This window comes from Carettochelys insculpta, chromosome 27 (assembly GCF_033958435.1).
Source record: "Carettochelys insculpta isolate YL-2023 chromosome 27, ASM3395843v1, whole genome shotgun sequence".
Lineage (NCBI taxonomy): Eukaryota > Metazoa > Chordata > Testudines > Carettochelyidae > Carettochelys > Carettochelys insculpta.
The window spans coordinates 15,243,293-15,265,603 of record NC_134163.1 but is presented as its reverse complement, the minus strand read 5'-3'; the positions used below and the strand labels follow the sequence as shown (position 1 = coordinate 15,265,603).

At 56.8% G+C, this 22,311-nt stretch overlaps 2 protein-coding genes and 1 long non-coding RNA gene across 3 annotated transcripts in view; 1 reads left to right on the top strand and 2 right to left on the bottom strand.

The window, feature by feature from the left end:
• Window positions 1–20: 20 nt before the first annotated feature.
• Window positions 21–11,270, top strand: DDX49 (DEAD-box helicase 49). Its single transcript, XM_074978517.1, has 13 exons — window positions 21–268; window positions 569–692; window positions 2,091–2,176; window positions 3,621–3,742; window positions 4,539–4,726; window positions 5,292–5,432; window positions 6,216–6,291; window positions 6,671–6,747; window positions 7,249–7,346; window positions 7,837–7,911; window positions 8,472–8,560; window positions 8,992–9,063; window positions 9,899–11,270. Exons 1-13 carry the CDS (start codon window positions 154–156, stop codon window positions 10,070–10,072), a joined length of 1,437 nt encoding a protein of 478 aa, XP_074834618.1. The 5' UTR covers window positions 21–153; the 3' UTR covers window positions 10,073–11,270.
• Window positions 728–6,260, bottom strand: LOC142002414 (uncharacterized). The gene is made up of 3 exons (XR_012642665.1): window positions 6,128–6,260; window positions 5,359–5,426; window positions 728–2,205 (listed from the first exon to the last, which is right to left on the bottom strand). It is a non-coding gene; the product is annotated as an uncharacterized LOC142002414 (long non-coding RNA).
• A 5,224-nt stretch (window positions 11,271–16,494) lies between the features above and the next one.
• The window catches only part of HOMER3 (homer scaffold protein 3), a 32,608-nt gene continuing 26,791 nt past the window's right edge, over window positions 16,495–22,311 (bottom strand). The window contains exon 9 of the mRNA XM_074978518.1: window positions 16,495–19,900. Within this exon, the coding sequence (XP_074834619.1) occupies window positions 19,712–19,900 (189 nt within the window). The 3' untranslated portion in view covers window positions 16,495–19,711. The remainder of the gene's footprint in view (window positions 19,901–22,311) is intronic.

Genomic DNA, 22,311 nt, shown 5'->3' with positions numbered 1-22,311 from the left:
AATATCGGCACCGGAAGTAGATGCGGGGCGAGTCGCTGTGGAGGGAGAGCTGGGAGCCAATAGGAGCGAGCGGGGCTTCATGACGTATATTGTCGGCGCCGGAGGCGCGCGGGCAGCCGGCGCTGGGTCGCTCGCGGCCTCGCTGCTGGTGCCATGGGCGGCTTCCGCGGGCTCGGGCTGGCAGCTTGGCTGGCGGAGCAGGCGCAGCAGCTGGGCATGGACCGCCCCACCGCGGTGCAGGCCGCCTGCATCCCGCCCATCCTGCAGGGTGAGGGGAGCCTCCCCCTCGGGCCCCTGCACTGCCCGACCCCTTTCCCCGGACCTTTCTCCCCGCACTCGCTTCGCCGGGGCCCCTGGGAACCGTCCCCTTACCACCCCCGCGGGGGCTTCCCGGCAGCGCCCCCTCCCTCCAGTCTTATCACCTGTGATTTGGATAAAAACGTTCCTTGGCCCTGAGGACCCCGGAGGCGGGAGGAGGGAAAGGCCTGTCCCAGTTCTGCTCCCCATGGCTGCGTGCATTTGGAGCCAGCTCTCAACACATCGACTCCCTCTGCTCTCTGGCCTGCAGGTCGTGACTGCATGGGCTGTGCCAAGACTGGCAGTGGCAAGACGGCTGCATTCGTCCTGCCAATTCTGCAGAAACTCTCTGAAGATCCCTATGGTATATTCTGCCTGGTGCTCACACCCACACGGTAAGCATCAGTCCTGTTGCTTTGATTCAGTGGCTTCCTCACAGATCCCTTTGTCTCCTGTAAGAGGCTCTGCAGAGTTCTTGTCATGCAGCTCCATCAACAGTGAGATAAAGGAACCTCATCTATCACTGATCCAGCTGTGCCTGGCAATGGAGTTGGAGGATGCTTTTGAGTCTGTGCTCCTTTTAGGAATAGCTGTACTGACTCACGCTGATGGTCAATGTTGTCCAGTGTCTTGTCCCTGACAGTAGCCAGCACTAGAAGCATCAGAGAAATGTGCAGTGGGGTGGTAGTGACGGTTATAATCTTTCTTCCATTTAAGTATTTATTCCTAATATTTAGCAATCATTTTATCCCTGAATTAGATTTTTTCCCCTTTCCTGAACTGCTTTGTATCTGTAATTCTAGATATTCTTGTTGTCCATATAACCTACTTTCCCTTTGAATCTTCAGTTCTTCATCGCAATGATGTCCAGTGGCAGTGAGTTTCAACACTCTGATAGGGCATGTAACTGAAAAAGTATTTTCAGTTAGGAATAAGCTGCTTTTTGCTTTATGTGTTCTCTCGTTCCATTGTTGGGACCATGACAAGAAAAGGGCATGTTGTCTAAACTGTTTTTTATTGCATGCACTTTGACCCTACACTGTTGGTTATCTTTCTGTGGTAAATAATTCCATTCTCTAGTCACTTATCTCTTGCAGTGTGACTACAGTGTAACCAAAACATTATGTCAGGATATTTTTCTACCTGCCAAAGAGAGGGACATGTTTGGCAAACAGCTTTCCTGGCTACTGCTGCCATTTCCCTCCTTTGCTATTCTTCTGCATCCTGAACATGGGAACATGGCACTGTGCTACCTCAGAGCACCCTTCATGATATGGCAGGACCCTCAGTACAATCCCTCAGTTAACCCTTCTCGTGGGATTTAGAAGTTAACAACTTGTATCTGGTACCCTTAAATAATAGTTCTCTTTATCTAGGGTTAAGTTTAGTTAGTTTAATTCAGCTCTCCCCAAAAGAGCTTCCTAGGATCAGAGGTCTTCTCAGGCTTCCTTGTGGTGGAGGGGACTGCCTCTCAGGCCTCTTCCTTTTTGGCCTAGTGGGCACACAGTAGTCCTCCTTGGGTTGCATTTGTTAATTCAACCCAACTGCAATCTCTAACCAGCTCCCTTCTTCCCAGGCCCTTTTTACCTTAATCCTTTTCTCCTGGATTGGGAGAGCTTAACAGGTAACCACGTTTCCCTTCTGGTATCTCTGGGGCACCAACTTTTAACTGAGCACTGGAAGCCTTTGCAGACCAAGGTGCTTGTTCAGGTTGTCAGGTAACTGGTCAAAAATGCACCAGGGTTGGCTGGCTCTGATATTTCTGTGTCCTATTTTTAATTTCTCTCCAACAGGGAGTTGGCCTATCAGATTGCTGAACAGTTCCGTGTTCTGGGGAAGCCACTTGGCTTGAAGGACACCATCGTCGTTGGAGGGATGGGTATGTGTGTGCTGGCTGCAAACTGGACTCTGTGTGAAGACAAAGCACGGTTAACTCTTTGATTAACTTTAAGACGATATTGAGTCATAGAACACTAGAACTGGAAGGGACCTCAACAGGTCATCAAGTCCAGTTCCCTGCTCTCTTGGCAGGACCAAACACCATGTAGATCATCCCCGATAGGTGTCTGTCTAACCTGCTCTTAAGTATCTACACTGATGGAGATTCCACAGCCTCTCTAGGCAGTTTATTCCAGTGTTTAACCACCCTGACAGTTAGGAAGTTTTTCCCACTGTCTAATCTAAACCTCCTTTGCTGTAGTTTAAGCCCATTGCTCCTCAATATGTGCTGTTTCAACTCTGAAACCTGTGCAGTGACTGTGGAGAAAAAGGTGACTTTAGGAAAAGCGCTCTTCCAGAAAACAAGGAATTTTCTAGTTCCTGTAAAACCTTATACTCCCCTGAAATTCCCCAAAATACAGCATTTCTTTTGCCTGTTAACAGACTGCTCTGCACTTGATGTATGGCAGACTCTTCCTGGCAGCCACAAGGGAAGGGCAAAGCTAATCACTTGTAGGGTCTTTGTCATTCAGGGGACACCCAGAGCAGACAATATGATTGCTTGGTGTGTGAATTGTTAAGAAACAAACAGCAGCCCTCCAGTTCCCCGCAGTGAATTGCCCACTTAAGCAATGTTTGGGTGCCCATCTCTGCTGATGAGAAGCCCAGACTCTTGCTAGAGATGAGGCAGTGCATCCTCATGCACCACATGGTATCCAGTATTCGGGTTTAAGTGAGAGACTTTCCCCTGTGAATGCCACATTCTTCTGCCATGGACTTGTCATCCCCTGCCTAGGTAGTGTCAGACCACTACTGCTGAAGCGAGGAGGGGAGCCACAGTACCCTCAGGGTGGGAGATACCTGTCTCTGACGTTTCCATGCCATTTTTCACTCTGTGCAGCTGACAAAGTGGGTCTCTGCCCATGCAAGCTTATGCTCTAATAAATTGGTTAGTCTGTAAGGTGCCACAGGACTTCTTGTGCTTTTTCAAACACGCCTTTTGGTAGTTGCAAAAATGCTGCTTCATTTATTGTTTCATTGCAGCACTGCATAGCTGTAGAGGACCCAGCAGGAAAGGGACAAAATTTGATGATATTTGGGACTTTTCAGTATAATTCATTTCCCAAACAGTAGATGGATTTAAGAGGAAGCCTGTTAGTCACAGTGATTTCTTGAGCTCATTCCTCTGTGCAGTGCCTGGTTTTAGTGCCTGGCCTTATGAGATGGGGCACACCCTATGCTCTCCTTGTGGTGGATGTGACTTGAGGGCCCCGCACATCTTGTAGGGTAAGGCCTGTGAGGGACCTGTCTGCAGCTGGCAGGCTGTTCTCCTGGATCCTGATCTGGCAGTACACAACTTAGCTCCCTGGGTGGTGGTGTTTCAGATATGGTGGCCCAGGCTCTGGAGCTCTCCCGTAAGCCTCATGTTGTCATCGCCACACCCGGCAGGCTGGCTGATCATCTCCGTAGCTCCAGCACCTTCAGCCTCAGAAAGATCAAGTTCCTGGTAAGTCAGCTCTTCTACTCCTTTCCCACTGTGTCCTCTTCCCTTTTCAGACGTGGGAGCGGCCATGGTGAGTGGTTGTGGCGGGGGCATGTTGGACTGGGCCAGGTGCTGCTGACACTTGAGTTTTCCTGTGGCTGAACAGCCACAGATCCAACCGCTGGAGCCTGAATATGTGCCAAAGGGGGTCCTGGCCTCTGTAGAATGAGTGGGTGGTGCTGGTGAGGAGCCCCTTACCGTGGTATCTGGGTGCTGAATTACAGATGGTGTCTGCATCAGTGCAAACAGCCTCTGTGGCCCTGTCTTTTGTCTTGTCTGTAATCTTCACTTCAGTAGCACATCTCACATGTGAATCCCTTCCCATATCCATCCTGTCACCTTCAGAGGGCTGGTTCGGTCCCCTCCGCTGCCCTGTATCTGTAATACGGTGAGGCATGCTGGAGGCTGAGAGGCACTGTAAACCGTGCTAGGCGTCATTACTACGCAACAGTCTCCCCTGTCCAGTCTTCTGTCATACCTTGGTTGTGACTCCATGTGGTGCTAACACGAAACGGCATGTTTCTGTGCAAGCATTGATCTCTGGCAAGGCATGAAGATTATCCTCCCTAGGATACAGGTGGGGAATGTGGGGCCCAGAGACTGTGATTTAGCCATGGCCACAGGGTCGGTGTAGAGCCTGGGTTGGATCTCTGGCGTTCCCGGCTGGGGGCCATTCTGCCTCCCTGGGACCATCTCTCTCCTGGTAGCACTGTTCCTCCCAGCCTGGCTTGTGTTGCTTGTTTTGGGCTGCACGGTGAAGGTTTTGGACGAAGCCGACCGGTTGCTGGAGCAGGGCTGTACGGACTTTACCAAGGATCTGGAGGTGATTCTGGGTGCCGTTCCAGCAACTCGGCAGACGCTGCTCTTCAGTGCTACGCTGACCGACACGCTCAACGAGCTGAAGACCATCGCCATGAACAAACCTTTCTTTTGGGAGTCTCAGGCTGAGTAAGTCTCTTGCTGTTCCAGCGTGAGACAAGTAGGCTGTGAATGTCAGAGTATTGGGCTTCCCTCAATACTGGCTGGGTCAGCGTCTCCCTTTGCTCCCCCTTAACCACTCACTCCCAGTCACACCCGCTCCTGCTAGGCTTAGGGGACCTAGTGCTGAATCTCTCTTCCTTTGCTCTGCTTCCCCTGGGCTGAGGCTGCACCCTGTAGTCTCCAGCTGAAGGTGTAACCAGCAACTGGTGACTAGGGCGGAGCTGGATGCTGCTGATTGTATTCTGCTCCCACAAAGTCACACACCAGAGAGATTCAATGTAAACAAAAGGGGCTGGAGACCCAGTCAGACAGGCTGCCCGCCTGGCTTGGCCTGGCTTTGCTTTTCATGTTTTTGTTTATAATTTATTCATCGTCCCACAAGTAAAACATACGAGGGGCTGGCGGTGATTGGCCCACTTACGAGAATCCTGGGCAGTTGGCTAACTAAATCGGCTTCATCCTCCCCTGTGCACGTGGCCCCGTCTCCCCCAAATCTGATCTCTCTTTGAGGGGCCTTTCCTCCCTCTCCTAGAGTGCGGACTGTGGACGAGCTGGTTCAGCGCTACCTGCTTGTGCCAGAGAAGGTCAAGGACGCCTACCTTGTCCATTTAATTCAGACCTTCCAGGATGAGCACGAGGACTGGTCCATCATCATCTTCACCAGCACCTGCAAGTAAGTCTGAAGTCACCTGCTGATGGCCGTGGCCAGGACCATATTAATGTTGGGACTGTGGCAGCTCACAGAACCCAAACTCCCCACTAAGTATCGTGAAGGTGGAAAGGCACATGCTCGCCTAGTCCAGGTGGAACTCCAGCAGGCGTCTGAGTCCTGTCCTGCCTCCTGGGAGGTGTGATTGCTTCCTAATGCCCACAAACATAGCATGCTATAGTGGGACCAAGTCTCTGCTTAGTGCGGACTGAGCAGGGCTGGGAGGGACTGTGGCCACAGCTGTGCACAGAGCCCACTAGAACTCCCTGGGCTAGGGTGGAGGGGTGATCTCACAGCTGTAAACCTCTGAGAGTCTAAACAAAAACGACGAGCCGTCCCGTGGCACTTTATAGCCTAACGGATTTTTGGAGCATGAGTTTTTGTGGGCAAAGACCCACTTTGTCAGATGCATGTCTGTGAGTCTGGGATTGCCTCCTCTTACCTCACCATTTCCTTCCTGTGAGCGAGCCCTGTTGCAGGGGTTTAACTCCACATATGCTGTCCCAGAGGAAGTGAAAAATCCCCCAGTGTTGCTCAAAGAGTCTGGGCTCCCCCTAGTGTCCTGACCAACCTTCAAACGCCAGCCCCATTTCCGCATGTGAATGGGTGGTACTTGTGGCATGGGCCCCCTGCGTCAGCATAGCTGAGACACTGCGTACCTAGACCATGAGCGGCTCGGCTCTGTTCTGGGCCATGGACTTCCCCAGGAACCAGGTGTGTAACAGGGAAGCATCTTGTGTCTTTCAGGAACTGCCAGATCTTGAACATGATGCTGAGGAAGTTCAACTTCCCTTCGGTGGCCTTGCATTCCATGATGAAGCAGGTGAGTGATGCAGCAGGACTGCATGGCTGGGGGCCCTGGTGTCCCTAGGAGGTGGAGTGCACCTCCTGTCTCTGCTGCGGAATGAAGGTCTTGGGTTTTGCAAACTGATCTGTTGTCTGTCTGTCTGTGGGAGGTGTCTGGCTTTTGACCCTTGTTCTCTTCCCTAAGAACTTCCGAAGGGGCATTGCTGAGCACGAGGCAGGTGGGTGCTGTGCTGGCTTTGGAAACCCACCTCTGTTGGGGTGCCTCACTCCCCACCTGCCCCTGTCAGCCTGGTCACGGGGACACACTTCTTTGCCTATAGCTGTTTGCCCTGAAACCAGGCCTGTTCAGGGCCTGTGGCCTGGGAGCCTAATCTTGACTCTTCGTCCCTTCACAGAAGCAGCGCTTCGCAGCCTTAGCAAAATTCAAGTCCAGTGTCTTTAAGATCCTCATTGCCACGGATGTGGCTGCCAGGTAGGAGATGTGAGAACTGTTCTTGGTGGTACAAAGCTCTAGTGAAGTTCCTAAGCAGCGGAACTGCCCTGGCGCTGCAGGCTGGTGTTTGTGAGAGGGGAGCTCTTCTGTCCTCTTTGGTTCAGGGCAGGAGATTGTTCCCCAGATTTTGGGAATAGCCCCGGAGTTCTCTCATGCATCTGCAGTAGCTGGATGCTCCATCTGTGCCCTGCCTTTTCACACTGTAGCCTGGGAGTTCACATGCTGGTGCGGCTGCTTTGTGGGAAGAGCTGGGAGGAGAACAGCAGGCAGCTGGCCTGGCTGCGGAATGACACATGGGCAGGCTGTCTTGGTCTGTGGTTCTGAGGGCTGTAGGAAGAGATGTGGGGTCCCTGGAATTGGCTGGAGCTGGTCGTTCAGGGCCCTGAATGCTGCGGTCTCCAAAGGCAATCGGGGAACTCTGAGAGCAGTGGGTACCCGAATCCTGCCTCCCCAACCTGCTTCTCTTGGCTTGTGCTCCAGGGGCTTAGACATCCCCACAGTTCAAGTCGTCATCAACCACAACACTCCCGGCTTGCCGAAAATCTACATCCACCGGGTGGGCCGGACGGCCCGTGCAGGTGAGCTCAGGAAGCCAGTGCAGGGCACATGTGGGGTAATGCCACTGTTCAAAGCAGAGACCTGCTGGTGGGATTCTCGCCCATTCGTCCTCATTCGTTTGAGGATGGGAAAGGAGGGACCATTAGACCACCTGGCTGACCAGGGGGACCTCTTGGCCTTTCCACATCACCCACTTCCCCATTGGCTGTCAGTGGCTCTGGCTTTGCTGCCATGCAGTCAGTATCCGATCGGACAGCTCCAATGTCCTGCTCGCAGTGCTGACTCTCATTCCACCTCTGACTGCGCCAGTAACCCGCTTGCGAGCCTGCAGAAGACCCTTTTCCTTGCCACATCTCCAGCGGGCACCTGGCATGAGCCTCATGCCAGTTCCTGGGGTGGGTTAGTCCCCCCATGCACACTTTTCATTCTTCCCCTTGCCCGTGGCTAACATGGGCTCGCTGCTCATCCCAGTTCACTGAGTGACTGTTGCCTTCTGGTTCTCCCATGCAGGCCGGCATGGGGTCGCCATCACGCTGGTGACGCAGTACGACATCCACCTGGTGCATGCCATTGAGGAGCAGATCAGTAAGTGGAACCCATCAGTTCAGGCAGGGCTGTGGCCACAGCCTCTCCAGCACAGGGGGGTGTGGCCCAGAAGCTGCCTGGAATTGGAAAACCAGTTTCTCCTGAGGCCTGGCAAATCTGAGTCTCCCTGCTGTAGTGTGCTTGGTGATGGGGCGGGAGCAGCCCTGTCACTGACCCATCTGGCCTTCAGTGCTCTATGCGCAAGTCATGCTACCAGGGCCTGGCCCCCCAGTGGGATTACAGCGGGACGGTGTCAGCAATTGGTAATGCTGCACGGTGCTTCTGCAGGAGGCAGAGAGGATGCTTGTCTGCAGTGAAAGCTGCCGTGATCTGGGGTGTCCTGGCAGCCCAGCTCTCTGTCGGTGATCGGGCCAGGGGGGCTCTTGTTCCAGTGGCTGTGCGTGGGGGGTGTCCCATTCATACCAGTGATGCTGAACAAGCTGCGTGGCTGGGGAAGTCCCCAGTGCACGCTCGCTCCGTGAAGCTGCTGGTCCCCAGCAGAGGGTCTGGCCCTGATTTCATCCCAGTCCCTCATCTGCACGTCTTGTGTGGTGGTCTAGAAACGAAGCTGCAGGAGTTCTCAGTGGAGGAGCGTACTGTGCTCAACATCCTCACCCAGGTGAACGTCGCCCGGAGGGAGTGTGAAATTGTAAGTAGCTCTGCGGGGGCACCCCACCTGGGGAGCCAGCTTTCTTGTACAGTGCGGCCTGGTTAGGAAATGCTTCCCCATCTAACCTCCCTCATATGCTGTGCTCTGACGGGATGTGCAGCCCCTGGCTTGGCTCTGCAGCTGTGGGAAGAGCCTTGGAGTGTCCCGGCTCTCAATCCCTCTTCTGCAGGAGGCCTGGGCAGGATGTGAGCATTTCTAATACACTTGCTGGGCCAGGGACCCAGCTCTGTTGGTCCCCCTCTCTAAGGTGCATTCGTTGCACTGTCGGGGGGCCTGGGCTTTGAAGCAAGGGTCTCTCAAGCCCGTCAGAGCTCTGCCCAGGCCACGACCCTCCTCAGAGCCCTGCTGTCACCCCCAGCTCAGTCTCAGCACCTGGCACCTGATCACTCGTCTGCATTTTGCATTGGCAGAAACTGGAGATGACTGATTTTGACGAGAAGAAAGAAATAAATAAGCGGAAGCAAATGATCCTGGAAGGAAAGGTGAGTGGTGCTTTCAGCTGCTCCTGTCTACTGCCAGGACAAGCGCTGACCTGGGAGGGAGCAGGACCTGTCTCCTCCCTCACTGTCCGTCTCATTCCCCTTTGTGGGGCTTCCAGCTCCCTCAAAGGAGACTGAAGAAGTGACACTGACAGATGTGTCCCAGTGTCCTTCAGCCCTGCTGGCATGCGCCTCTCCAGTCAGTTGTGCTGCAGAGAGCAGGGTGGGCTCAACAAGAAGTTGCTCTGCAGGGACCTACAACCCCCCACAGAGCGCAGGAGGGGAATGTCTGCACAGAACGATGCTTGGAAAGCAGAAGAGGGCCCAGGCGGGCATCAGAGAAGCAAAGTGGGGCCCAGAGAGGAGAAGTGAGTTGCCAGATTTGCACAGAGGAGCAGGAGCAGGAACAGAACCCAGGAGTCCCATGTCAACCCATGTTTGGACCTCATCCCTCTCCTGGGGGCTGGGGACGGCATTCCCTGTAAGCTGGGTGCTTGGACAGTGGCCCAGGAGAGGTTCAGGTGCTGCCCAGCTGTTTAGCAGCATGGCCACAGCTGGCAGCGTGTGTTTCCACTGGTGGTGCACAGCTGTGCATGCCTCGGTGCACGTAACAGTTTGTTCTGCCCATGGATGGAAAAAATGAGAGGGAACATTGGCTGGGACTGGTTGAGCAAGGCAACTAGCAGTCGAGTGAGAGGGCATTAGATGGACACAAATAACCCATGCGCACCATCTCTGGAGATGGCCAGGCAGCTGGGGAAGGCAAGGCCTGGTTGGTGGAGGGAGGGTGGCCAGAACCGTGTGGCATGTTGTCAGTTCTTGGTGTCTGCCCCTGCAGGACCCAGACTTGGAGGCAAAGAGGAAGGCAGAGCTGGCCAAGATTAAGAAGAAGAACAAGGAGTTCCGTGAGCGGGTCCAGCAAACGTTGCAGGAGAAGCAGCAGCTTCGGCTGAAGAGGAGACGGCAGAAGAAAGCACAGTGGCAGCGGAGGCGAGCAGCCCAGGAGAAGTGAGAGCCCCAGGCCCTTACAACAGGGCAGTGCAGGAGCTGCTGTCCAGGGCTCTTCTGGTCCCTTAGAGACCACAGTTAGAGACAAGAGGAGTGGTTGTTGATGGTGGTGGTTGAAGGGAGGGGCATCACTTGGCCTGTGTAACCCCTTCTTCCTCCCGGCCAGAGACTCAGCTGTTTGGTCCATTGTGCTGCCTGACGGGCTCAAGGGATGTCACCCAGTGCACATTCCCTTTCCCCCAGCACCCTCCCCCCCGGCACAATGGAGGGTTCCAGGCTCTTCTCGGGGGAGCTGGGCCTCTCCATGGTGGCTCTTGGGTTCTCACCTGGTCCCTCCCTTCCCAAGCTGTGCTTGCTCCTGGCTCTCATTTAGGCTGGTAGCATCTCCCCAAGGCAGTCGAAACACCTGAGCTGGGCTCCACTTGGCCCTGGCTTCCTGGCCCATCTGGGACTGTTCTGAGAGGGGAGAAACACATCAAGATGGAGCAGGAGGCTGGTCTGGAGTCTTTTGTGGTAACGTCCCTTCCTCCTAATTCACCTGACCTCTGTTTATCCCCCAGCCCCTGCAAGCTTCATTTCAGCTCTGTCCCCTGACCTGCAACTCCAGCTGGCCCCCCGAGCTCCATCTCTCCTGGGCTCCTTTTCCCTTCCAAGAACAGGGCTTTCCCTCCCGAGCCTGGTTTCAATCCCAGTAGCCGAGTCAACCACTCCTGAGGCTTTGGATAAGTCCCATGGAAACAGGGTTCCCTACACCCTCTGGAGCCAAAAGCCTGGGCTCTAAACACCTCACTCTGTGCCCTCTTGAGCCCGCTGGCTGTCTTCCTCCATGACCCCCCACCCATGGGACTGCACAGCCTGGATGCTGCTGCTTTGTGCCCTGTGCCTCTGGCACCAAGAATGGCTCCAGGTGGCCCATCGTGCAGACTTCGCCAAAGGTACAAGAGTCAGTGAACTTCAGACTCCAGGGATGGGGGTGCAGTGGGTGCTCGGGGACTGTTCCAGCTGGAGCCTTGGGCCTAATCTCAGTGGTGTGGTGGGGGCTTCCAGTGTTGGCTGGCTGGGCTAGAGCTCCTCTCCTGTTGGCTGGGACCAGCAGGGGGAAGTTATTTCTGCTCTGGGAATGGGCGATTGTTTTCTGTGAGTAGCATATTCCCAGCCGCAGGAAATATTTATTTGCAATAAAGAACCAGATCCCCGGCCTGGAGGACTTGCATGTTGGGCAGCAGATGCTGCGTTTGAGGTGCTCTTGGAATGAGGGGGGGATTCAGGGGGTGGAGCTGGCATGCGAACTCTGCAGCTGGGGGTCACTGCCCCAGCTTTGTTTCAGGGCTTGGTCTGAATGGAACAGGCAGTTTTCTTTGGGGTCTCCCCCCCAGCCTGGCAGCATGTCCTGCTCTCACAGTGCCAGGGCAGCAATGTTTCCTCTGATTTTTGCCATCCATGGGCAGAATGAATTTTGCTGTGTTCCCCAAGGCATGTGCAGCTACGCACCACCCAGAGAGAACAGGCTGGGGGTGCTCGGCCAATAGCTGCATGGCATTTGCCTCTCCTCCATGGCCGCCCAGGTGCTCCGTTTACAGGGAGCACTGCAGAGCAGCGGTTCTGCTGAGCAGCGTCCCACACTCTGGGGCCACTCGCTCCAGCTCAGTCACCCCCAGGCTTGCTCACTACCTTGGGAGATGATTGAATCCCCAGCACCCTCGGCTTCGGTGCATAAAGGGGCCTTGCCTGGCCACAGTCGCAGCCCCAGGAGGAGCACAGAGCTTGAATGTCCGAAGCCATGGGGCTAGTGAGGAGTGGGCCCAGACTGTTCATCGCGGATGTCTGAAGTGTGCAGCGCCTGAGTTTGGCTCCCCTGGGAAGAAAGAGGAGCCAGAGTTCCTGCCTGTGGACAGCATCCCCTGCTGCCACCCCAGCAATGACTGGGTTGGACCTGCGCTGACGGCTCTCCGAGTACATAATGCTCACCCAGCCCCACGGGTGCTGATTGCTGAGGAACCTGTCAGCACGACACGAGGTTCCTCCCTGGGACCGGCTGCTCTGGTGAGGGCTTTGCTGCTGCCTTTATATCATCTCTCCGGTCCCGCTTCCCCTCCCTTCTGATCCTCCTGGCTCTGCCTTCTGAAGTCGCCTCCCTCAGCCTGTCTCTTCATTCTCCTCCAGCTTTGATGCAGGGGGCCTTTTCTGGTGCTTTGCTCAGCCGCTGTTTCAATCCCCTGGCTCCTGGAGCAGCCGCCTCTGAAAATCTGGATGTGTGGGACACGAGTTCTCCCTTTTCGTCACTGGAGAAGAGCCTCGTTGCAGCCAAGCTAGGACGTGACCAGTGGGAGAGGGGGGAGCTGCATTTCCCAGGGGCTTTCTCCACTGGATCCTGCCTTGCTCCACGAAAAACACCTCAGCTGGTGGCCTCTGAAATGCACATACTAGTCCCGGGCTGATTCTTTTCCCATCCCCCGCCCCGGCTCGAAAGCTGCTTGTGGCAGCTCCGCTCCCTGCGGCCAATTCCTCCTTGCAGCTCCCCCCAGTGCTGCTGCAGGGCCAGGGCACGGAGCCTCCCTAGTTTAGTGGGGCAAGGGAGGGGGCGGGGGGCAAGCGGGGCGAGATGGAAGTGCAGGGGACAGGCCAGATGTGGTAGCTGAGAGCAAGTTCCCTGCTCCCTTCAGTTCCAGACTTGCATGTGTCCATATTCCCACTTGCCAGCCCTGGGAGCCCTGGCCTAGCTGCACACCAGCTCCCTGTGCTGTTGTGTCTGGTGCTGCCTTGGCAGGGATACAGGAGCCTCGCAGGGTTGCAGGCTGCAGGGCTGTGCTGGCAGCTCCCTGCCAGGGGGTGTGGGGTGGGCTGTGCTTTAGTCCTTGAGCTGCCTTCTGCTGTGCCTAGAATATGCGGCTCGGCATGGGCCCCCGGCAGGCACATCCCAAGCGGGGGAGTGGCTGGGTCAGAGCTGGGCCCACCTGGCCAGTGGCCTTCTCACCCTGTGGCTCGGCCACACCAAGCTCCCCCTCCAGCAGCCACATGGCTCCCACGTGCTTTGCACACTCAATTCTTTTCACTCGCAACCCCAGCTCCCCACCCCCAGCTCTTTGAGGGCTTCCCTGGCTGGGTTGCTATGGGAACCAAACGGGTTCAGCATTTCAAACATCTCGCCCTCCCCGGAGCCTGGCAGCAGAGCAGGCAGCCCAAGGCCGGGGGGCGTGGTTCACATGGAGCTGGGGCACTCGCCATGGACGTGGCAGGAGTCTGCCGGAGTCAGCATCGCTTTGCGCAGCTCCCCTGGCCTGCCACCAAGCCTAGTTCAGGCATGTTTGGGCCCTGGTCCTCCCCACAACCCTCTGTTCCTGGCTTCCCATGCTGGCCAGTGGGGTTCAGCCCCTGGCTCTGGTGCTCCGGGCCCCACAGGTAGCAGCGTGAGTCCAGCTGGAGCTGTGTCCTCATCCCTGGGGCTGTAGTGCAGGGGTCAGGGCAGAAGGCCAAAGGTGGAGGTGCCAGGTGTGCTGCAAAGCCAAGAGCTTGGGGGCACCTGCCCCCAGTGGAGCCTATGGACCTGGCCATCTGCAGAGGGGGAGCCAGAGGCAGGGTCCAGGGCCTAGTGCCAGGCCTGGAGGGAGGAGACTGGATGAAGCTCCCTGCAAAGCCCTGGAAGGTTGTGCTGCTGCCCCGACTAGGCTTCAGCTCCCTCCTTTCTGCAGGGGCCAGCCAGGGAGTCGCCCTTAGCCCTGGGCCCCTGCATGTCGTTCCTTCTCTCACGCAGCTCTGGCCCTAGGCTCCAGCTAGCCCGAGCAGCGCACTCTGCTCAGGACAGCTCTGCTCTCCTGCCCCAGGGGGTTTGCTGGCTTTGCGCAGGGCTGGGGGAAAGACTGGAACCTGGGACGTCTGGGGCTTAATGCAGGAGCCGCTGCAGTGGGAGCTGCCTCTGAGCAGACTCTCTCTGAGTGAAAATAGCAGTCAGCGGTGCTGCTCCATGGGCCAGTGAGCCACAGCCGAGGTGTGTGGGTTACCCTGGCCCCTGCTGCTCTTGTGCCAGGCGCTGCAGCCTGGACCCTTCCTGTGGCTTGTTGGCTAGGAGCTGTGCCTTCCCCCCCAAAGCCCCTTTCTGTGGGGCAGGATCTAGATGAGCCCCTCTGGGCCACGTGGCCTCATCACAGCAGCCACTAGATGGCAGCTCTGGCCACTGGCTGGGCCCTGCAGCTGGCTGTGGCAGTCGCTGGTGCAAAGGGGTCCTGGGTGGGGAGGCTGGGCAGGGGGTGCCCTGGAGGGGCCTAGGGTTCCCCAGTTGCTCTTCCGTCCTGTGCTGCCTGCAGTGTCCTGTGGCATTAGGCTCCATGTGACTAGTCTGGCTGCCTTTCTGCTCCTTGGCTGCTGCAGGGTGGTCAGGGCAGCTGCTGGCCCCTCCAGGCCACCTCCCCCAGCTGCAGGGATTCCTGTACCCCTGCAGCAGCCCTGCTAGCCAGACCCCACTTTGGCACTCATCCGCTGAGGGCAGCTCTGCTCCAGTCTCCCTGCTGTGCCTTGGCACTGCTCTCCTGTCTGCCCACTACAGCCGCTTGTTCCTAGCTGTCTTCATCCTGTGGCCAGCACACCTGGCTCCCCAGCTCCACTGTCCAGAGCAGGCAGAGTCGTGGGGTGGTTGTTGCTGGTGAGGGGGAGGCCCTCATGCCTGCCACTGTAGCAGCCACCTCTTCTGGGCCTCAGGGGCTGCATCCCTGTTTCTTCTGGGAGGGAGACGGACTTTGAAGGATGGTGATGCCCCACCCCCTGCCCAGCGTGGAAATTGAAGCCGTGGACTCAACGCAGTTGGCTCCTGCACTGTGGGTTCATGCTGCAGCCCAGGCCCTCTCTTCCATGCCCATGGGAGGGCCTGAAGCAGGTCATGGCCATCCCTGCGGCAGGTGGCAGCAAAAGGCTCCAAGCAGCAGGGCTTGGGAGTGCGGGCGTGCCCGGCCCCATTGCCCCCGTGTCCCTACTTCTCCAGGCCCAACACTGCGGAGAAGGCTGGCTCCAGTGAACGCTGCTTCTTTTGGGAGAGGGACAGCTTTGGAGATGGGAGCAGCCAGCCTCTTCTGCCGGCGTGGAGGGCCTGGATTCTGCACAAGGTGGAGATGGGGCCACGGACCTTCCTTCCCAGCTGCTAATGGATCTGCTGCAGGAAAGGGAGATGGACTCAGCTGCATACAGAACAGTTGGCCCTCTCGGGGAGGTGACTGTTGCCTGCCACCAGCTCACTGTAACCTCCCTGGGGCTGTACTGATCCTCTGTGCTGAGCTGACATTGCTCCTTAAACCCCACCGAGACCTGGCCGAGAAACCAGCTCCCAAGTCACCCACTTCCAGCAGCGCTAATGGTTCTGCCAGCCCGGCCACCGCATGACAGCAGAGAAGCAACCGTTGCCTCATCCAGCGGCAGCCCCACATCAAGGCCAGGCCATTAATATCTGCCAGCCAGGTGACCCAGATATGCTTAATCAGCACAGGACAGAAGCCACGTTCCCTCCCACCGCCTGCATTTGCTGCATCTTCTTTGCCTGCAGGGAGGTGAACTGCAGCTGGCTTGGCTGCCAAAGCAGCCTGTTTGCTACCAGGTAGATCCAGGTCGCAGAGTCCACACTCACCTGCCGTGCCACCAGCCCTCTGCCGCACAGATCCCTGTGAGCAGCTGGCGCTGTGGCCTGATGGTGCAGCCTCATGGCTCCTGCTGGAGCACTTTGTCTTGCTGGGCTGAGGGGTGCCAGTCCTTGCAAAAGGATTGAGCCTCCCCTCAGTGCGCCCCAGCCTTCGCTCCGTCTGTCCCAACAGGCCCTCTGGGGCCAGAGAGCTGCAACCACAGCCAGTGAGCCAGGCTCTGCAGTGACCCAGCGGAGGGGAGGGGCTGTGCCCCTTGGGGACTGATGGTCAGGCCAGGCTTGGCAGTGCCTGTGCCTGTTTTTCAGCCTAACTCTCCAGGCTTGCGAACCAGACAGTAACAGCAGAATGGGAAGCACATGGCAGCAGGGACCAGATCCAGCAACTCCGCTACAACAGCCTCTGTGCAGGAGTGCTGGGGATCGGGCTGGCAGGGAGCGGCTCGTCTGGCAGCCCTGCATTAGCAGGCCGTGCTGCACATAGGTACCCACAGGCTGGTCTGCGGCTGAGTGAGTGGCACAGGTTCTCAGTGGGCTGCATACTGCTGCTGTGCACTGTTAAAATGCCAGCCTGGCCCGGCCCCTTATGTTCTTATTGCCAAAGGGGCCTCTTGTGAGAACTGGCATCCGCTGTGCCCAGGAGGAGTGGGATGGAGCTGGCCCTGGGCAGAGAAGAGCAGGGCTAGCAGAATGAAAATTGTCTCTATAACTCAAGTTCTGTCCTAGCACCCGCCTGTCCCTGGAGCAGAATCAGCCTTCGTGTGCTGGAAACTAACCGTCGTAATCATCCCAAATTACTCGGGCAAACATCGCTGGAGCCACTGTTTTTATTGCATGGAGAGGAAAATGTTCCAATAGGTACATTTAACGGCTTCCTCTCAGCTGCACATTATCCTCGCCGGTGTGTGTGCGGGGAGGGGCCTTAAACTGAGGCGAACATTCCCCATAGTTGGGATGTGTAAACAGACCAGCTCCCAACTAAAAATAACCCCTGTCCTCAGAGAGGCAGAGCAGCTGATCTCCCTGGCCCAGATGGGGAGGGGGCTGGGTCACCTACTTCCAGGAGTGAAGCTGTTTAATTAGGGACTCAGACAGCTGCAGATTTAACCTCCTGCTGGCCGGCTCCCCTCACCTGGGATTCAGCAGCAGCTGCCCCCAGTCCGGCTGATACAGGCCTCAGATGGAGCTGTGCCAGGCTTTTAGTCCAAGGGCCTGTGCCATAATGCAGCTGGGCTGGGTCACTGTGTAGCCAGGGGCACAGGGGATTGCTGGCGCGGCTGGGGAAGCATAACCCTCTCCGGCCTTCTGGCCAGTTACGGGCCTGGAGGAGTTGTGCACACCCATAGCTAGGTTGCCATTACTGCTGCACTGCTGCTGCTGGCAGATCTGTCTCTGCGCTCAATTCCTGTCCAGCAGTCACTGCTCTCCAGCTGCCCAGCTCCGAAGGCAGTGCTGCTGCCAGCAGCTGCGCAGAAGATAGCAATATTGCAGCCACCCTACAACAACTTTGTGTTCCCCACATGACTCCTTTTGGGGTCAGGACCCTGACAATCACCACACTGTAAAATTTCAGATTTAAATACCTCAAATCATAAAACTGACCACTTTAAAAATCCCATGAGTATGAAATTGATCCAAATGGACTGTGACTTGGGTAGGGCCCTGCATATAACACAGGCTGGACAACTTCTTTGGATCGTTTCCTGTACTCAGATGGAAGGGTGTGAGAGAGTCACATGTCTCACAGCAGTAACTCAGACACCCACAGCAGCCCAGATGACCCTGCACCCGGCTAGTTGTGAGAGGCTTATGCTGTGGTGGGTTACACAGAGCAGGAACTGACACACAAATCCCACAGACTGTCTTAGGGGATTCTGACCTTCCGCTGAATGCGCCTTTAAATGAGAGAATCATAAGACCGGGGGAAAGAATTCAGCACGTGGGACATCAGCACATCCTCTGCAGGTGCTTGGCTGGGCAAGGCTCGCTTCGCTTCTCCTCTCCACCACCCTTGCTGTGCAGCCATCGGCCTTTGGAAGAAGAACTGCACAGTGGCAATTTGGTTCACAAATGTCTGTCGACCAGAGTTCTTCAGCCAGGTGATGGGGGGAGTGGGGGCAGGGTTCTACAGTGCCAGCACCTAAGACCCCAGTGAGAGAATGGGGCCTTTGTGAGGCATGTGGTAGCCAAACACCACCATAGGGGGTGGGTGCTGCTCAGTGCATTCCCTGCGAGAAGGCCAGCTCTGATCACTGAGACCGAGACCTCAGAGCGTGCTTTGGCCCATGCTAATCTTGCTTGCAAAGAGCTCCACCCCCTGCCCCCTGGAATCGCAGCTCCAGCTGGGCTTTATGTGCAATGCCTCATAAATAATTAAGAAGCCTGTTTGCCAGCAGACTCATCTACTGCACTAAGTCATCTGCTGTCAGCAGAACTCCGCCAGCAGCCAAGCCCCCCTTCTCAGGTTGCTTGACAATTGCCAGTGTGGGAGAGGCAACAATAAAACCAGCGGTGCTGCTGGCTGCTGTTTGCATAAGGTAGTGATTTGAAAGTGATGGAGACGGACATCCGAGGCCTCTGTGGGGCTTTCTCTGGAGCGCTGAAATTGGAGCACTTCCCAGGCCTGGGCAGCAGTTGTTGGTGCTTGTTTTAACCAACTCTGTAGTCCCTCTAAACGTTCCTTGCTTCCTGAGGCCGCCTCTGCTAGAGCTGCCCAGCTGATTGGCAGAGCGCCCACAGCTGGCAGCCTGTGTTCCTAGTGGTGGTGCACATCCAGACGTCTTGGTTCACAGAACAAAATTTATCCTGCCCATGAAGGATAAAAAATAGAGGGAACCTGATGGGGATGGGGTCCAAGCAGGATTTGTTTGTTTCAGGGCCCATCCCTGGTTTCAGATCAGCAAAGTAAGTTCCAGGGCACAGCACGCCCCTTCCTGCCTCCAGCTACTGGTGCACACACTGCTTCAGCATCAGACACAGGCTAAGCATGCTACTAGGCCACTCCAGGGCTCCACAAGGCCGGTGGGTGGGGAGAGACTTGACAGCCCCTCCCTCCCAGTTCTTGCTGGGTTTACATTACTGGACATCACCCCAAGGACCCACCAGCATGCCCCAGCCTCCAGCCTGTGTCTTAGCTCCAGCCTGTTCCATGGCTCGAGGGGAGCACAGCATGGAGGCCTGCACCCATCACTAGGTGCTCCCTGGACATTGCTTCCCAAGAGACAAGGCGAGCAACTGGGCTTTGCTGCCCATAACTGGTGAGCGGCAGCCTGGACAGATGGCAGCTCAGCGGTTGGTGGGTCCTCCGCAAGCTATCCTAACCCTCTTCCTGCACCTACTGCTCCCAGCATAATGCAGCTTTGGAGAGTAAGAAAACCCACCGCCGTTAAATAAAATCCTGCAACTTTCCTCTCTGGAGGGAGGGAGTGGGCAGCCTGAGGGGAAGGGGGCCTGGAGAAGAGCTGTGCCTACACCGGGGGTCCCTGGAAGCTCCTGACTGTGAATAACAAGCGATCGGAGTCTGTGACAAAGGTGTGTGGGTACGGCGTGGAAGGGGCTGTTCCTCCCAGGGTGTGATGAGCGTCTCCTCCCCTTGGCCAGGAAGCAGAAGCAGGCAGTTCAGTTCCCAAGAAGCAAGTGTGCCCTAGAAAAACTACTGGCAGATGCGAAGGCAGCAGAGCCCGGTCGCTGGCAAGGAGCACATCCGTCCACAACACGCAAAACATCAGGAAAATGGGGTGGGGAGTGGGGGAGATGGTGCTGCCTCTGGGCCACACCATCTGGAGAGGCCTGGCCAGAACTCACAGCTCTTCCTTGGGCAGAAACCTGGCCGAGTTCAGGGGCCCCTGGCGCCCGTCTGCCCGCAATGCCTACCGGGCAGCTCTGGTTGGTCACGCTCCGTCACAGGCAGCTGCAGATCCTGCCCACGTCAGAGCCAGAGACCAGGTCCGTGTCCCTGACGCAGTTAGTTGTAGGCCCAGGCTGGGCTCGGCCCTGCCCAGAAGGGGTCTCCGTGGCCAGGGCCGCTCAGTTGCTTTCCACCAGCTTGGTGAGTCCCTGCCGGAGCTCACTGAACTCAAACAGCTTCACGTCCATTAGCTCGGCCAGCTTGGCAACTTCGCCCTGCAGCTGCTCCCTCTGGGCCAGGCTCTCAGCCAGGGTTTGCTCGGCCACGTGCAGACGGCACTCCAGCTCCGCGCTGTGCCCCTCCAGTGCCTGCCAGGGGCCAAGGCTCCATCAACAAAGCCGCAAAGAAGAGCAACCCCCAAAACCTCAACCACGCGCCGCTCACAGCCAACACACGCACGCACAACAACTACCCTACCGCGCAACCACGCGCCGCTCACAGCCAACACACACACGCACAACTACCCTACCGTGCAACCACGTGCCGCTCACAGCCAACACACGCACGCACAACAACTACCCTACCGTGCAACCACGTGCCGCTCACAGCCAACACATGCACGCACGACAACTACCCTACCGTGCAACCATGCACCGCTCACAGCCAACACACGCATGCACAACTACCCTACCACACAACCACGTGTCACTCACAGCCAACACACACACACAACTACCCTACAGCGTAACCACACGCCGCTCACAGCCAACACATGCACACACAACAATTACCCTATCGCGCAACCACGCGCTGCTCACAGCCAACACACACACACACACACAAAACTACCCTACTGCACAACCACACGTCACTCACAGCCAACACACACACACGCACACAACTACCCTACAGCGCAACCATGTGCCGCTCACAGCCAACACACACACACAACTACCCTACCGTGAAACCACACGCCGCTCACAGCCAACACACACACACAACTACCCTACAGCGTAACCACGCGCCGCTCACAGCCAACACACGCACACACAACAAGTACCCTACCGCGCAACCACGCGCTGCTCACAGCCAACACACACACACACACAAAACTACCCTACTGCACAACCATGCATCACTCACAGCCAACACACACACACGCACACAACTACCCTACAGCGCAACCACGTGCCGCTCACAGCCAACACACACACACACAACTACCCTACCGTGAAACCACACGCCGCTCACAGCCAACACACGCACAACTACCCTACCGCACAACCACATGCCACTCACAGTCAACACACACACACACAACTACCCTATCGCGCAACCACACGCCACTCACAGCCAACACACACACACAACTACCCTACCGCGCAACCACACGCCACTCACAGCCAACACACACACACACACAACTACCCTATCGCGCAACCACACGCCACTCACAGCCAACACACACACACAACTACCCTACCGCGCAACCACACGCCACTCACAGCCAACACACACACACACACAACTACCCTACAGTGTAACCATGCAGTGCTCACAGCCAACACACACACACACACACACAACTACCCTACCGTGCAACCACACGCCGCTCACAGCCAACATATGCACAACAACCACACTACCGCACAACCATACACCACTCACAGCCAACACACACACAACTACCCTACTGCGCAACCACACACTGCTCACAGCCAACACACACACAACTACCCTACAGCGCAACCACAAGCCAGTCACAGCCAACACAAGCATACAGCAGCTACCCTACATCACAACCATGCACTGCACATGGTCAACTCATGGCAACTACCACTGCACATTGCACAGCCAACACACACACACACACAGAGGCCACAACCCCACCTCAACCACGTGCCGCTCATAGCCAACACACAACTACCACTGCACCCTGCACAGCCAACACACACGGCAGCTACCCCCCCACTGCAACCATGTGCCACCCACAGCCATCGCACAGAGAGCACACGCCTGCACCTTAACCTGGCACACCCCGTGGCCAACACACACACGGCAGCTCCCCCCCATCCAAACACTAGTGTGCACACACGCCTGCCCTTCCACTGCCATGCCAGTGTTCTCACCCCAGCACATCACACACCCCTGCGCACAAGGCCCCGCCGCAACGCCTCTCACTGGTGCATGGATCATGCGGCCCTTTATTGATTCCACTGCTGAACTGCCCCCAGTTCACTTGCTGGTACCCGGGCCTGACCCCCATCCCTGGCCTGAGTGTTGCTGGGGCCTCCCTGGGTCACTGGTCTGCCCTCCACCTCCCAAACAGCGCACATGACAGGCACACGCCAGCCGTCTAACTGGAGCAGCCTCCAGACATGCAGTGCCAGAGCTGTCCACAGGATCAGCAGAAACTCTCCCCTCTGAGACCTGAGCCTCTGGCATCTGTCCAGTCTCTGAGTGGCAGGCCCAGGACAAGATCACGCCGCACGCCCTCCCCTCCTGCCTGGAGGCTGAGCAGGAAGAGGTTTCTTTGCCCCATAAAACCAGTCAGAAGCACTATCCAAGTCCGAGGCCACAGCGGGCCCTGCCAGGCACAAGCCGGCAGCCCTGGGAGAGATAGACTGAGAGAGCTGACAGCTGCATCCCAGCCTACGGGCACGGAGCAGCTTGCAAACCTCCTGGGTGGAGTCAGCGCTCTGCCCCCAAGGGAGTCAGCTGGCGAGAGATTCTGCTGCCCTTCTTCCCACAGCCGAGTGCATCCTCTGCCCAGAACGGG